This window comes from Diplotaxodon limnothrissa, linkage group LG10 (assembly GCF_057381915.1).
Source record: "Diplotaxodon limnothrissa isolate DT_005_m linkage group LG10, D_limnothrissa_male_GT1.1, whole genome shotgun sequence".
NCBI classification, from domain to species: domain Eukaryota; kingdom Metazoa; phylum Chordata; class Actinopteri; order Cichliformes; family Cichlidae; genus Diplotaxodon; species Diplotaxodon limnothrissa.
In genome coordinates, this window is record NC_140605.1 from 18,778,590 (window position 1) to 18,795,627 (window position 17,038).

The 17,038-nt window shown below is 41.6% G+C and overlaps 2 protein-coding genes and 1 non-coding gene across 3 annotated transcripts in view; 2 read left to right on the plus strand and 1 right to left on the minus strand.

Annotated features, from left to right (window-relative positions):
* Window positions 1-237: 237 nt before the first annotated feature.
* Window positions 238-6,207, plus strand: fhdc3 (FH2 domain containing 3). The gene is given in 12 exon segments (XM_085363815.1): window positions 238-666; window positions 935-996; window positions 2,803-2,905; window positions 3,203-3,288; window positions 3,660-3,760; window positions 3,866-3,936; window positions 4,038-4,145; window positions 4,359-4,429; window positions 4,565-4,682; window positions 4,775-4,939; window positions 5,169-6,164; window positions 6,166-6,207. Coding segments are annotated over 12 exon segments (2,352 nt in total).
* Window positions 6,208-8,737: 2,530 nt separating this feature from the next.
* trnaw-cca (transfer RNA tryptophan (anticodon CCA)) lies at window positions 8,738-8,809 on the minus strand. Its single transcript has one exon. It is a non-coding gene; the product is annotated as a tRNA-Trp (tRNA).
* Window positions 8,810-13,004: 4,195 nt separating this feature from the next.
* trim3b (tripartite motif containing 3b) overlaps window positions 13,005-17,038 on the plus strand; it is a 29,338-nt gene continuing 25,304 nt past the window's right edge. Inside the window, exon 1 of the mRNA XM_085364539.1 lies at window positions 13,005-13,042. The gene's annotated coding sequence lies outside the window, so the exon portion shown is untranslated. The remainder of the gene's footprint in view (window positions 13,043-17,038) is intronic.

A 17,038-nucleotide genomic window follows, 5' to 3' on the forward strand; every position in this document is an offset into this window, starting at 1 on the left:
CTTTTAAATGAGAAATACTCCGCTTTTGCCTACTGATATTTGGTGTTAGTGAGTTAGTTGGATAATTAAGGACAATATTTTATACATGAAGCAAAGGTTAATTGGACAGAATTTCTTTGATATTTTGCTGAATCACCAATTGACTCTCTCTCTCATATATATGGAATTATATTTTCCATCAGGTCTGAGTTGTCTGCTGCTGGACACTTCCATCATCTCTGGATTAGAGACAAACAGATGGAGGGAGTGCTGATTTTTAAATCGGCTTCTCTTCCCAACTGTTCACCTCCAGACTCGTCTTCTCTTCCTCTGTCAGCGCCTTCTGAGCCTCCTGCCATGCATGTTACAACTGTATCTCCAGTACCCCCACCCCCACCTCCCCCACCACCCCCACCGCCACCTCCCCCACCTGTCCATTCCTCTTCTTTCGGGTCTCGCAACATTCAGAGACGTTCCATGAAAAAGCTGAACTGGGATACTATTCCCAGCCAGCGTGTCCTGGGCAAACTGAATGTGTGGACATCTAGTCGGCCCCAGAGGGACCTGGTGCTTGATATTCGGAGCATGGAGGAATTGTTCAGTCACGTAGACAAACGGGCCTCACTGTGCACTTCAACAAACCTGAAGAAATGTGATGGCATGGATCACCTTCCACAGGAGCCTCAGGTAAAGGGTTCATTGTACCTGATGCAGATGCTCTAAATTATTATGGCCACAAAACACAGAAGGAACAAGCAAGGGAAGTGATTAACAGACATGGGAAGTAATTTTAGAAAAGTTCCAGCTAATCAAGTCCTGAGGGCAGAAGTGAAACTGTTCTGAAAGCATTTCAGCTTCCTCCAAAACTATTTTGCCTTGTATAGATTATCCACTTTTCCTCTTATCTGAATATGTATTTTGTTTTTACATTTGTGTGTGACGTTGTTGTCTTTAGGTCACAATTCTCGACTCCAAAAGAAGTATGAATATCGGAATCTTCCTGAGGCATTTTAAGAGGTAATGATGCTGCTGAAGTGTAGCGACACATGATACCAGTGATGAAAAGAACTGCTTAAAAGTAAAAGAACATGATTAAAATGGCAGTGAAAGAGCATTGCAGTGCACCATTTGAAGACGATAACACAACAAGAACTAAATTGTCTTTTAAATTGAGTAACTACAGGAAGCGGTGGTCGGGGCAGTGCTTTTAACATCAAACGCAGTCAGAAATGCGGATCTTGACGCATGAGTCACTTCCGCTATGCTAATCATCTTCCAGCTGACAAGCTCTTTATCTTAGTTAACCATATGTAAATAAATGGAAATAAAATGTAACCTTCAATGAAAGATGTTAGCACTAACAGTAAGGGCAATGCCTTTTTAAAAACTTTTATGACACACTTTCATATCTAAATTGGAGGGAAGCATACTGCAAAGTAAGTGAGGCTCAACAGAGATGATGGAACATGCTCGATGTGTTTGCTATGAGGGATTATCATCGTATTTGCCTTCACACAGTTCCTCTTTAACAACTCCTCATTAAGTTTCTGGTCTGTGTTGCTGGGTGAGCTGTGTCATTGTGTGACAGCTGATTTTTTTTTTTTGGGGCCCTCTGAGCAGTGATGAGTTGCCTTTTGTTTTTGCACGTGTACCTTTGTTTCTGAAATTATCACTCTGGCTAGCAGTTGGTGTCAGTTTGCTTCATATCAAGATGGTTGTCACCTTCAGTCCAAAGTTCAATTGGCTCTCACTTTGAATAACAAATTACCGCTCAATGTCTGTCGGCAGCTAAATGCTGTAATGTCGTCAGCGTTACCATCTCAGTCAAATTAAAAGGGTTTCTGCTTTTGTCTGGTAGTGACTTCATAAAGCTATTTGTATGTTGTCATTTACTGCTATTGCACGTATACTATTAAGCTCGCTGTAAAATCAGAAATTTGTTACATACAACCTTTTGACTACAAATCTTCCTGAATTCACAGTTTTAGTATTTCTATCAGTTATGGTCTACTGTTAGGACCTGAAGTATTTGAACAATTTTTATTTTTACTCCTAAATTGTGCATAAATGTTTGTATGGATGGAAGTGAATCATCCAAAATGGTTAACATTGGTGCTCCCCTGCCATCAAACATGAATGCATTATCTTTGTCAAACTCTTGAATTTAAGCTAAGTGTGCACTTTGCTCACATAGTGCTTTATTTATTATTATGTATTTTTTTCTTCTCCTTTCCTTCTCATTGGTTTTTAGTTTCAGTTGGTTTCCAGACTGGGGGGTTTGGTTAAGTTTTTCTATGGTTTAAAAATGTTTAGTTTTTGTTAGTTTAACTGTTAATATTTTATTTACCAAGATTTAGGAAAATTAGTTACAGGTATTATAATGCAGACTGTCAAAGGCAGATGATTCTCAGTGTCAGACATCCAGTCTTGTCCCCCCCAAAACCTTAGTCTTTATATTTGAACTACATTGTTGGCTGTTTATTTGTTTATTTTTTCAGCTTTAGTTTTTAAAACCTTAATGATGTGACGAGGCTGAAAATCTGTCAATGTCCAAATATTTATGGGCCTAACTGTGTCTCTTGGTTACACTTGAAGGGTTTACAACCAGTGCTACTGTAGAAGAAACTTCTCACCAGCAGTGTGGATAACTGAGGGAAGCGAGTCTTTGCGGTTTTCACGTTGTCTTGAGATAAATGTAAACTAGTGGCAGCATGGAAAATGGAAAACTGCGATAACTCTACAGCACTGTATTTAATAGGTCACGCCGATATGGCAAGAACTGAGTCAGTCTTGTCACTGCTGACTTTTTGTCTCCCTCCACAGGCCTGTGACAGAAATTGTGCAGGACATTTATCAAGGGAACTGGCTCCGGTTTGGAAATGGGAAGTTGAAAGAGCTTTGTAAGCTGCTGCCAGAGGAAAGTGAGGTAACAGCAGCTCCCACCATTGCTTCCCTTTTTTGTTTTTTTTAGCTTTGGTCATCTGTGCATAATATTAACTTAATGATTATTTAAAGTATTTTTACATGAGTAATGCCAGACTGAGTAGCCTTCTGAAATATAAATGTTTTTCTTTGAGGCTGTTAATTTTATTAAAATATAATTTTGTGACAGTATGTTCATTATCAGATGCATTTTATTTGGCCATTCCAAATAATTTTCTTGTAATATCTCCAACTGGCATGAATATTATCCTTGTTTACTGACACTCGTGTGATTGCACAGGTCAAACTGCTGATGTCGTTCAGTGGAAACCTTTCTGTTTTGGCTGAGGCTGACAAGTTTATGGTCCAGCTGGTCAAAGTACCAGGGTGCGTATGGAGTTTTCTAAAGCAGGGTTTTCAGTATTTATTTATTTTTGTCCTTTTTGGGGTGGTGTAACTCACACATTTGTGAAATATTTGACTGCATATTAAAGAAATGTTGCTTGAGATCTCAGATAAGCTTTGTTTGAAATATTTAACATTTTGCCACATACCAGCTCTTTGATTCATAGTCGTGCTGACAGTTTAAACATAAACCGGATTGTTTGTCTTTTGTATGATGTCGTTTTATAATTCTGCCAATTTTCCATATGTCTAATTTTGAAGTGTTCCCTTTAAAATGTTTCTCCACACTCAATAATGGGTTTAGAAAAACAAAATTACAACAGCTAATGCAGTTATTTGTTTCTTGGCTTTAGCTATGAGGAACGGTTGAAAATGATGGTGCTAAGGGAGGAATTTTTTCCTCTAATGGAGGAGGTGAAGAACTCAGTTGGCGTCATGTCCAAAGCAGCTAATGGTAATACTTTACACACATTGAGCTGACTTATCAAGTTCTACTAGAATTACACAACCTGTCTATTTTGATGGTTAAATTAAGTTTTCTTCCCCATTATTTTCTCAGAACTGTTGGACTGTGATGACCTCCACTCAGTCATTCGGCTGGTATTAAAAGCCGGGAACTACATGAACGCTGTTGGTATTTTTCTACACTTTTACACATATGTATATGTATGTTTATTTTTTTCCCCCCAGGTCTTCATAGCTATTTTACTTATTGTTCATTTATTATTTAGGGTGGTCACAATTCCAATGTTATTGGCTTTAGGATGACCTCTCTGCTTAAGCTGGCAGACACAAAGGCCAACAAGCCAGGCATGAACCTCATGCACTACGTTGCCAAGGTGAGGAGGATCCTGGAAATGGAGGGATTCACATTTTGATTAAATCACAATGAATGAATTTTGGGAAGATCTTTTGCTTATCTAAAAAGCCTTTAACTCTCACTAGTCAGCCCAGTTGACTGATGTTCTGTCATCCTCAGATCTAAACAGTTATTTAACAGATTTATCCCGCAGCATTATTTTTGTTTCTTACTCCTTATCTCTCACCCACAGCAAGCAGAATACATTGATTCTGAGTTACTGACCTTTCCCAACCAGCTTGAACATATTGGGATGGCATCAAGGTGGTTATCACTTCATATCCTGTCATTTCATTGTCAGTTTAATTGCTGTCACATCGTTTGTTTATAGAAAATCGGTGAATAGTTCTGCACTGACGATGTCACTTTTTTTCCACAAATGTGCAAATGCTACCAAAGGATTTGTAAAGAGGAGGTCATCTCAGATTTTGAGAGGGAAGTCAAGAAGATCAAAGAAGTGAAATTGTACAGCAGCAGACATCCTGGCCTCATACAACAAATGGAGACGTTTTTAATTGTAAAGATTTCTCTTCTTATTTTACTTTTTTAAATGGCTCAATTTAAGATTGACTATTTTGTAATGTATAAAATCTCTGAATAACTTCTTAGAGGGCTGAGGCCAAGCTTGCAGAAGTGGAGTCCTCTCTCCAGGAGTTAAAATCTGTGAGCAATGCTGTTGCTGAATATTTCTGTGAAGACCCATCTACCTTTAAATTAGAGGAGTGCTGCTCTATTTTTCACTCATTTTGCAAGAGGTTTGACACAGCTGTGCAGGTAAGAATGTAATTTTGTGCAATAAAAATATTAACCAATGAAGATTCATCAGGGCAATAAATAAAACTTTGATTTTAAAGGTGTATTGTAATTTTCAAATTTTAAACCTGAGGGTTTAATGTTGAGAACTTTGAATTGCCTTGACATGCAAAATTGTGCTCTTGCACTCTTTGCATTAAGCTGCTGAGTTGTATCTTCCTAAATATACCCTCTCTCTTCACTGCTTTAGGAAAACCGAGAGCGAGAGGAAGCAGAGCGGCGGCACAAGCGGAAGGAGAGCATGCGTATAGCACCTAAACGCCGATCCACAGCATCAGGACCCAATGGTGAGTCGTCAAGCCTGGAGTCGGCCCTGCACAACTTTCTGTCTACAGTCCCAGAAGGTTTGGCCAGATGCAGAAAGAATGCACTGCCCCCAATCGAAGGGTCACCCTCGGAGTGCTCTTCCCGGACTGATTCATCAGTAGAAACATCTGAGCAAAGTCCCCGTTCTAACCAAGATGGTCATAAGAAACCATTCCAAGCACAAAAAGAGGATAAAGACATGACAAAACTGGAAAACAAAGAAGCCGAGAAGATGGAAAAGATCTCTCTGAATGTGCTTTGCTACCAAAAAAACACAAAAAGCCTCAACTGTGAGAGAGGTTCAGGTACTCCTTGTCGTTTGCAGAGAGAGCAAGACACACTTGCTACTCCAAAAACACCTCGGCCTAGGACCAGAGACTACTTCTTTGCCAGCAATGGGGATGTGAGCTCCCCGTGGACTATCCTGAGCCCTTTTACTTGCACTCAGAAAACCAGCCCCCAGAGAAACAGACCAGCCCACCAACGCAGGCTGTCATCCACATATGGTGGCGACAACCTTGATGATGGTGTGTGGAAGAGCGATGAGGGCAATGATGCACCCAAATCTGTCAGTGAGATGTCTCCATCTAGGGGTTCTGGTTTTCTTCCTGAATGCCCCAATCGGAGAAGTTTGTCGCAGGGTACCACCTACAGGTCTCATTCTGTTGATGAAGCTGTGCAGTCCCCTCCATCTGGCTTCCAACTGGGAGACCTGCTGCAGAAACACTCATCTCAAAGGTCATTCTCCTCTGGCTCAAGGACGGAAAGTGTAACAAAAGAGGAAACTGGAATTAGTAAGGCTGGGAATAATGCAGAAGGGCAGGTGAGCACGTCTGGATTTATATCCTTCTTCAGGCGTATTGGAGGCAGAAGCAAAACCCAGTGATTTGGAAGAGCAAAATTTCAAAGGTTCAAGTACTTAATATAAGAATTTTTTTTTTTTTTTTTTTTGAGATGGAAACCAAGCTTTGCCTTTTTTGTTAAAAACTGTCTGTCTTTTTTATGTTATGGTTTTACCCTTCAGTGGAAACAAGGCAAACATGGACTTGCTTTGAACTGAAGGTTTTGATTTTTGAGACTAACCACATTCAAAAATCGCAACAGGTTCCTCACTTTTTTGTCCTTTTTGTATGAAATAAAGGCTGACATTCTATCTTTTAAATTTTTATCTGTAATATTGGCTGTACTCAAATGGTAAATAACTTTTCAAATTAAATTGTTGTCTCATATGCTATTGTTGTGACTTTCTTGGATGTCTGACTGAGGGTAACTTCATCTTGGTGATACCTGCTCAGTTTCCAGTTAGCCTTTGACCTCATTATTTCTTTAGTCCTTTTTACTTAATGAGTAAGCCTTGGATTTGAGGTATATCAATTATGCTTTTAGTTCACACAGTAGTCAGGGGCTCCTCCAGAACTGTTTCATAGGGTAGGCCATTTTTTGGGCCACTAAAAATACTGGGGTCGCACACCACAAACAGAATTTCCAGTTTTATTGTTCCATTTTCAAATATAGGTTACTTGGAAAAATTTGGCAAAAGGAGAAAGTAAAGAGTTGTATGCTCAGATAATTTCATAGTAAAGTTTATATTACTGAAAATTGGTACGGATTTTGAAATCCATGATTGTTTTAATTCTTTGACTCCCAATCGTCACTTTAATGATTCTCAGCTGAGCAGAAGCAGCTTACCTCCATTCTGGGAGACTGAATCTCAACTTAAAAGCCAACTTCTTTAGAAAAGACATGAGTATTCGATCATGTAAGAGTGTGAGCTGTTGCCCGTCTCTACGTTGGCCCTGAGATGAACCAGCTTTTCTGCAACCTTATTATCATATTAAAAACATAGGACGGTCTTGCCTGGGGGCCCTACTCCTGACTGTAGTAACTAAAATGAGCCTTTGCTGAGGACACATTGCTGTTGAGCTCCTCATGCTGTCCTGGTGTCTCTGCTCAGCAGTAGATAAGATTTTGGATAAAAAGAGGCATTCAGTGCTGTTGCTTGGGTTACAGGGTTTGTTTACAGCCATTTTGAGCTCACAGTATAATAATGCATCCTGGAACAAACTGCTTCATACAAGCTCCTTTCTGACTGTTCTTTGGCCTCCCACATCCATCCCTCCCACCAGCAAGTGCTCCGTGTGGACATTTGCAGTTGCCTGGCATTTCAAATTAAAGGGTAGAGTGAATAGGGAGTTTTGGAAAGATTTGGACTACTTGGTCTGACAAATTTGTGGCTATAAGCATGTAAAAAGCTCTTTTTGTCAGAGGTGCTTACTTTCAGAGCATAGGCTACTACATTAAGTGGAGATGAAATTAAAGGAGCGGTACATAAGCAGCAACTGGCCTGTCTGATGTAAAACTAGCGCTCCAGTGTACAATCGGACCATTGTGATAGACTGTTGAGCACAGTGAGTCTGTCTCATGTGAGTCAACTCCCTAGGACAAGAGGTGACCTGCTGTCTTAGCCAAGCTGCACTCTCACCAGGGCCATGCTAATGAAGTGTTCGGAGTTTAGTGTGTCCCAGTGAAAGATGAGAAGGGAGGTGGGGAGGGGGAAACTTGGACTGAGAAGTGAGAGAGGGAGGGAGACTTTCAACTTGTTTTGTGATGAAGCATTTAAGCAGAGAGGAACATTTGAGAGGAGAGAGGGAGTCATTGTCTTCATAACACAGAAAACTAAAAGGGAATGTAGAGGACAACCAAGGAACACAAGACTTCCAGCAAATAAGGTGACCACCCTGGATGTTTGTTTTGTTAAATGTGGGGACTGGAGTTTGGACCAAAAAGGTAGATAAACACTAAACATATTAATATAATGTATTACAACATAATAGGAAAGTGATTTTAGTCTGTGGACAGGTGTTGTTTTAATATATTCTGCTGAAAATTGTTTGTGTGTCTAGTGTAGTAATAGTTAGAGGAGTTAGACTGTTTGCAAAGTGCTCCATTTAGATTTGAGGTTGGACAGGAAAACCACTAAGAATCCACTCGTGATTAACTCAAGCGTGTTTTCAGAACAGCACATTAGACTTTAACCTTTAATGTGACTTCAAGTCAGGGATCCTCTGTGATGCACCTCTGCTTTACAGGGGGAAAGGAATGGTTAAGCTTTTCGGCTCTCGTGTCTAACCACGGGGAAACAGGACTGTGTTTCTGGTTGAAGACCATTCCTCAGCCTCCGTGGCTATCACCACATACGTGTACATTTTAATGCGGTGCTAAACTGATGTGAAGTTACTCTGACAGGTTATGATGGTTCATTCAGATTTTTTAAAACTCAGATTAATAAAATTAACTGGACTCGCGTGGAGGTACTGTCGGTAGACGGTCAGCGTAAACGCATTCTTAAAGGAATTAACACGTTCAGCGTTAAGACACCTTGGTTGTATTGTTGTTCCGCTATAATTGGCAAATTTAAGGCAAATTGCAAGCGTGTGAAAGAAGAAATAGATATGACCCCGACGTGATTTGAACACGCAACCTTCTGATCTGGAGTCAGACGCGCTACCGTTGCGCCACGAGGTCTCTGCGATGGCCAGCCAGACACCAGTGCTCATGTGGCTGTGTGTCGACGGTTATGTCTGCGCATTTTATTTCCCTGTCTATCCGTGCCGAACGTTTATCTCATTAATCACTGAGAAATAGTTTCTTTATTGAAAGTTTCAGCGTGCTTCTCACATACCAAAATCATCACACGTGTTTTACTTTGTAAATACTTTCAAACCAAAAGTATTTACACCATAGCTGTTCTGATTTTACCAAAATTTGAGATCTCATGTAAGATACTTTGTCGGTTTATGGTCTTATGGGTTTTTTGGGGGGGTTTTGCACAGCATGTACGTCCACCATATAAAACAATTCATCGATATCCATATTAAATATGAACGCGTTGCAGGGTCCAAATCTTTCAGTAGATGGCGCAATTTATCCGAGGTTAATCATAGGGTGCCAAGCCACAGAGGAATCCACAAAATAAAAGTTTTAAAATTCATGCTTTTGACAAAAGTAATGCAATCTATGGTGAAGTGCACATGACATATTGTGTTGTTGAACTCTACACAATCTAAAGGAGTGGGTGAATCGCTCAAACGTAATGTCGAAGGTGCTTGGTTTGTTTGCTTTGAGTTATGCGGGTTTGTTGCTAATCCCGGTTATTCTCCATCCAGGTGGAAAATAATTTTGGACACTTACCTGCTGTCATTTATTAGCAGCCGGACTGTACATTGCAAAATGGACGGGTAAGTACATACAATTCATATAACAACTTATTTTGTGTATGTGTGTGTTTTCCCCTTTGACCACATTTTGTTTTTATTTTTATCATCACTATATTTTTTTTAATGTTCTGATACATCATTTGTTGCCATCACTGTAACCTAAAGCAGTCATATCCATTAGTCACATATAAATAATCCTGCACAGGGCTGAAAGTGGTTACTCACATTAGGCTGTTCGCTGGTGAGATGGGTGTTAGCATCAGGGAGCTCCAGCAGTGCAGGGCTCATTGATTAACTGGGTAAATGTCAGTGTTGGAGCATGCAATTAATATTAATATCTTCTCTGGTAATTTATTTTTTATTGCAACTTCAAAGGCAAATTTACTTTCAGTCATTTTTGATTTCATTTTAGAAGCAGCACTATTGACAGAGAGGACATGTTTTGCATGTCTATTAAAGTATCCATCACATTAGTTTTGCACAGAAATTCTCGCTTAATATAAAGATATGCATGCCTAGATTGACCTAGATTGTCTTTTAGGCTTCACTTTAGAGTATCCATAAAGTGGTATGCCTTTTTTGAGCCATAACCAACAGTTTTAGCTGTTGTTATCCAATTATGGCACACACATACTGATTGACTTGACACCTTATTTTCCCTGTGTGCAAATCTGAAAAATAATTATCAAAAAAGCCAAATAACAATATAATAGTTTCATTTTCTATGTGGTAGTTTTCATCATATTAACAAAATCTGGAAAGGTTGTGACTTTTTGGTGACTTGTAACTTTCCCTTATAAATATGGCAATAGACAGGGCGACCTTCTTCTGGCTATAATAAAAGGCCATCCCTTAATATACTCTGGGTAATAGTCAGACTTCAGAAAAGTGTATGTTCTTCAGAGCCAACCAGTCAAAATGCGGGACATTGGCTCAAGATGTAGTTTAGGGGGACAAGGAATAAAAATATTGTGTTGCCCCACATAAAAAGGGACCCTAGGCATGCCTGTTGATGTGTATTTGTTTTGTGTTTGGACAACACATAAAGACTTATGCCACATGTCACAATTCCTCTTGTTGCTGTGAGGCAAAAGAAAGAAAGAAAGAAAGAAAGAAAACACTACTAAAAAATAGTACTGAAAGGACTTCATTGGCTCCCAATACAGTGTAGAATTCCCTTTCCTTTTTGTTGGTTAATAAAGCCCCAAATGGTTTGTCTCAGGGGCAGATCTACTGTGGTGGCATGGGGTGGTATGTGCCACCCCTAGTGCCACAGTAGTTTTGCATATGAATCAAAATAAGCTGGCATTAGGAATTTGAGCATAGCTACAACTGAGACCAATAACTGTGCAAGAGCACATTTTGAATTAATACCGTGGGCAATTCAGATTTCAACAAGGTCACATTTTTTTTGTGTAACTGAAATGTTTAGTCATTTGGGTTAAAACCCATAAGAAAGTTACAGACTATGATTATATGAAACATGTGTATACCTGCTGCAGTTGATGTATTTTAACCATGTGTAGTACATATTACAGAATGTAATACCTGCATATGTGTGACAAAATGGCTTTGATTTTGCCATCCCATCTGATTTCCATGCCACCCTTGTGTCACCCTAAAAGAATTCCTCTAGATCTGCCCCTGGTCGGCCTCACAGTAGATTTCTGACGTGCTCACTCTTCCTAACCCAGTCAGAGCTCTTAGGTCATCTGGCTTTTGACTGTTTCCAGTATTAGCTCTAGGTGTGCTGAAGGTGCTTTCAGTTAATTGTGGTTCAGTTCTTTGGAACAAACCTGGAGAAATGAGATAGGATACAACATACTTTACTGTCCCCTTAGGCAAATTTGTTGGGGACTTAAGTGCTGTTATAGGAGCTGCTTTTAAAGAAAGGAGAAATAATCAATTGATTAAAAACCAGACGTGTTTCTGTAATCACAGATCAATTACATATGTGCACACATTTATAAACATACCTTTTTATTTTTAATTCACACAAGCTTACACTTTTTAAAATCTCCTTAAAATATACATATATATTGTGCTTTTTTTCACTGCCTTACCTGTTATCATTCCTCAAATCCTGTTTTATTTTGGTAGTCATTTGCCACCAGTGCTTTGCATTTCCTTTTACTTCCCCTGTGGATTTATCCTAATTAGTTTCACCTGTGCCTCATCCCCCTGATTACCCCTCAGTGTGTGTCTGTGTGTGTGAATGTTAATTCAGTGCCTCTGGATTATTTACCCTTTAGTTGCCTTTTATGGACGTTATCATCCGCTTTAAAATAAAGCTCACCGTTTTGTTCAGCCCTGCATTCTGGTCTGAATTTGGGTTTTCTGCCACAGGTGAGCGATGGTGAAACATGAACTCTTTTTCACTATATTTACTATAAGATCTTGTTTTAGTTCTTGATTATGAACGTCAACAAAGCATACCAGTGATTTACACTTTGAATGCATTATATGCAAATTGGCAAAAATTGTAATTTTTCAGTTATTGAACCATACCTGGAGGTTTTTCTTTTAATTTCAGAAGGTGCAGCTTTTGTGAATTTCATGTCAGGGATGAAAAGCTAACTGGACGGTTTGGGAAAGCGAGGGAGCAGCCATCTGCGTGTTCTGCTGCTCTGGATGCAGTCTCCATGGCAACATAGTGTTCCTGCAGCAAAAATCATGGGAAGACAGCTCGGTCCCAACCCCCAGGCGCATGCACACAGGCACTCCACTCACACTTTTGAGGCAAACGGTGCCTGCTCTGTCCATACATATAGGGATCATACAAGAAACACTGCAGCAGTTTGCCTGTCAAAATTCTTTACGCTACTTCCCATCTTCACCACTATGTTTCTCTAGATTCTTAAATAACTCACAAAGACGATGTCCTACCTCCCACCTTCCTCTGATTCTCTTTTATATGGCATTTAATAATTCATTTCATCACTCTTTTAAATTGATGTCCAACTAAATTAGAGTTTCCAACAGGGTTCAGGCGATTTTTGGTCCTCCCATCTCATCTTCCACATCTCTATGCAAAAAGAGAGCCTCTCCTCATGTCAATGAGTGACTGTCTCACAGTTTGGCTTGTTGGATATTTCTCATTATCCTTACACACGCAATCAAAAAGAGAGGCAGAAGAGTTAAGGGACACCGAGAGCAGGAAGAAATGGAGGGGGAAAAAAATCTGTCTTTGTTGCCATCTCCTCTTCACTCTGCTCATCTGTTACACTATTGGACAGTTTGGCCCCCTCCCATTTTCACACCAGCCAGTCAGCTTGTACAATATCTCTGTATCTCTTGGCTCTCTCTCTTTCTCTCGCGCTCTCTCAGCTTCTATCTCTCCCTCCTGTTAGCACAAACATACATGTGTTAAAGCCAGATCCCACACGCACACACACCCTGCTTCTGTCTGTCTTACTAGTCTCTGTGTGTGAGGTGCTTTTTGCTTTGACAATGTCAGGTTTTGTGGACGGATATCGCTCCCTCCGGAGGAGAGCACGCTGAAACTTCCTCCCACCTCTCTTTCATCTGTCAGGAATCTGCTGTAAGTAAAAATCTTCCCCTCTGACATCCCATCTTATCTTCAACGCCATCCCGCCGATATGCCAGCACATATTTGCTCCACCTACACAGTTTCCTTTCTCCCCTTTGCGGAGGGTGCATACCTCTCCTCCTCTCATGTCTCCCTCTCCACTCCATCACTCTCCCTTATTTCCCCTACCTCCCACTGGTGGATGCACACACCCTATGTTGTCTGTATGCTGAATAATGGTGCAGGCCATTTGCTGGCCTGTGATTGGCTTTTGCCATGTAACATAACCTGAATAACCATATCTTGGTTGTGTATGCAAGACACCTTCTATGAGAGTGACTTGACTGTGATTATAGATGAGTGGCGAGATGATGTGTAGTTATCTGTGGTGAATAGGTTACTGTGTCCATAATCTGACATGATTGCAGACTCTGAGACACTCAAAAATGTAATTTGCGGCTTGTAGCAGCATGCTGTTAAAAGCTTTTTATATATAAAAATGGTTTGCCTAAAGTATGAAAACACAACCTGTTTTCAGCTTACACCAATTTGTAATTTTTATTCTCCACAATTTATAAGATAAAATATCTCTCACCACAAATGTTAGGTGACATCCTTCTACAGCCTATTAGAAAGAAAAATATATCTTTCCAAGCTATCTGTGTGGTAATAATGCTGTGGCATTAAACTTGGGGCAAGATTGATTTCTCTGTTTCTGAAATATCTTAACTAGAAGTGAAATGTAATGCAGGAGGTTTACACTTCAGCTGTCACCAGTATTACACTTTGATCTCAATATAAATCCTTCCTAGCGCAACCTCACTTTGTTTTCAGGCATATGAGGGAATTAGTAGATGGCTTTAACAGAGCTCTCTTGAGCCTTGAGACTTGAAGCACTCTTGAAACAGTGATCCAGGAGAACGTTTGGTTACCAGAGTAACCCTAATTATCTGAAAGATCTCAATATAGGAAGTGCCTTGTGGACACCAATCTAACCAATCACTTCCAGGACACGGGTCCCCTGATCCCTTTCATAATGCCCACTGGCCAAGTATCAGGCATTCTTCATGTATGTGCAAGTTGGGCAGTTTGGTGAGATACCTTGCTTGGTTTTCAGAGAACCAGGTTACACTGGTAACCAAATGTTCTCCTGGTTTTTGTGTACAGGACAAAGCGAACTTGCCCATGGCTGTCGTTGGAAAATGGCAGTAGGCAAATAGCCAGTAGCTCCAGTGTAGGTAGATAAGTAGATTGGATAACCTTAGAGATGACGATGAAGTTGGAGGCAAAACTGCAGACAGGAAGTATGGCTAGATAAATCGTATCACTGGTTGTTTTTGCCGTTGCAAAAGGAAGCAATATGACATTTTTGAGTGGAAGTGCCTTTAAGTCAATGTAGTCCAAAGGTAGTTCTGAGAGTGGCTCCAACATTGTGAGTAAATCCCAGGACAGAACAACAAAATTAGGCAGTGAGCAAATGCCAACCCCAGCTCAGTAGCCAGACCCTGAACTTCAACATGTAACAAAAGCAGTGATGAGTAGACAGGCTGTGATGTTGACTTGTAAACCTTTTGGTACATGGAGGCTTTGAAATATTCCCTTTTTTACATGGGAGAGCTGGCCTTGGTGACGTGAGTGTGGGATTTTGATTTGGGTGGAGATGATGTACCAGCATCTGCTTCTCCCACTTGGCATCCAGCTTTCCAGGCTAGTTAATGGGCAGTCTGACTGCCACATCCTTGTAAAATGGACTGGTTATGGTAAATGGACTGGTTCTTATATAGCGCTTTTCTACTCTGTCTGAGCACTCAAAGCGCTTTATACAACTAATTCATTCACCCAATCACACCCATTCACACAAGCACTTCTTCTAAGTTTAGGTGCTGAGTATCTAACATTCATACACATTCACACTCCGATGAATGCATCGGAGAGCAACATGGGGTTAGTATCTTGCCCAAGGATATTTGGCATGCAAACCTTCTGGTTAGTGGCTGATCTGCTCTGCCACCTGAGCTACAGCCACCCCTATATATGTATATCTCATATAGGTCAACCTCACGGGGAAATGGAAAGGCCTGAGTTTCCCCGCTGATGGAGCTGCTACTGATCAGGAGTGCAAATAGCATCCTCCTCATCTTTATCCGTTGTCATCTATGAATTCCATGTTAATGTCATTCTTATCTTCTCCATACTCCCCTTCAGAGTCGAGGAACTGGTTAAAAGAGGGGGAAATTCAGCCCCAGGGTCTCAAGTGCCGGCAGAGCTGGATTTATCATTGGGACCAGGTTTTGAGGCCACCAACATTAGCAAATGGTGTTCCAGGATTTTGGCTTGCACTCTGCAGCAATTCTGTCAGCGACAGTTGTGCCTGTTTGACACCCATACATGTGATGCAGAGGAGATGGAGGTCTTTCCTCGACATGGTCAACCCATAAATGACTGAGCAACAGCAGACTGTGTCCCTAACTTTGCCATTGTCAGCGTTTCCTTGAGAGGATTCAGTGGTAGTCATAACCACTAATGCTTAGCTCTGACAACTAGCAAATAGTAACACAAGCACACTTGTACTTGGCATATAAGCTTGATAAGGCATCAGTCTGCATCAATGTGACAACTACTACCAGAAAAATATATTTATGTAATGAAAATATAATTACAACATCCATCCATCCATTTTCATCCGCTTTGTCCGGGGCCGGGTCGCGGGGGCAGCAGCCTAAGCAAAGAGGCCCAGACCTCCCTCTCCCCAGCCACCTCCTCCAGCTTATCCGGGGGAATACCAAGGCGTTCCCAGGCCAGCCGAGAGATATAATCTCTCCAGCGTGTCCTGGGTCTGCCCCGGGGCCTCCTCCCGGTGGGACATGCCTGGAACACCTCACCCAGGAGGCGCCCAGGGGGCATCCTTGTCAGATGCCCGAACCACCTCAGCTGGCTCCTTTCGATGTGGAGCAGCAGCTGCTCTACTCTGAGCCCCTCCCGGATGGCTGAACTTCTCACCCTATCTCTAAGGGAGAGGCCAGCCACCCTTCGGAGGAAGCTCATTTCTGCCGCTTGTATCCGCGATCTCGTTCTTTCGGTCACTACCCACAGCTCGTGGCCATAGGTGAGGGTAGGAACGTAGATCGACCGGTAAATTGAGAGCTTCGCTTTTACACTCAGCTCCCTCTTCACCACGACGGACCGGTGCAGCGTCCGCATTACTGCAGCTGCAGCCCCAATCTGTCTGTCGATCTCCGGCTCCCTTCTCCCATCACTCGCGAACAAGACCCCGAGATACTTGAACTCCTCCACTTGGGGCAGGAACTCATCCCCGACCCGGAGTGGGCACTCCACCCTTTTCCGGCTGAGAACCATGGCCTCAGATTTGGAGGTGCTGATCCTCATTCCCGCTGCTTCACACTCGGCTGCAAACCGTTCCAGTGTGACCTGGAGGCCCTCACCCGATGAAGCCAACAGAACCACATCATCTGCAAAAATCAGAGATGAGATTCTGAGGCCACCAAAGCGAAAGCCCTCCGCCACTTGGCTGCGCCTAGAAATTCTGTCCATAAAAATTATGAACAGAACCGTCTCATTATAAAAAATAATCCTGAAATTAGGAAAAACCCACGTTCAGGGACTGCCTTGACATCCCAAACTGTAGGACAGATAAATGGATAATACAGGTTCTTGACTGTTGAGGAGCTCTTGTGATCTTCTCAGGGAAGAAAGTGAGAGTGTTGTGGGGCCAGGCGCTGCTATTAAAGGGTTTTGGAATACCTGTGACTTTGAGGTGATTGGGCTGTCTTAGACAGATGTAGGGGTAGTGGAGCTTCCGTGATTGGTCACGCCAGAAGGTGCCTCTCATAGAGACACTGAGTGAGGTTTGAAAGAGAACCTCTGGTCATCGTGGGGGGAAGTGGAGACTGGAATGTCCAGCTGGCACGGGAGGAATGTCACTGGAGCTGCATGGGAGGGTGAGAGCCAGGCGAGATGTAAACTTAACCATGAAAACACAATTAATGG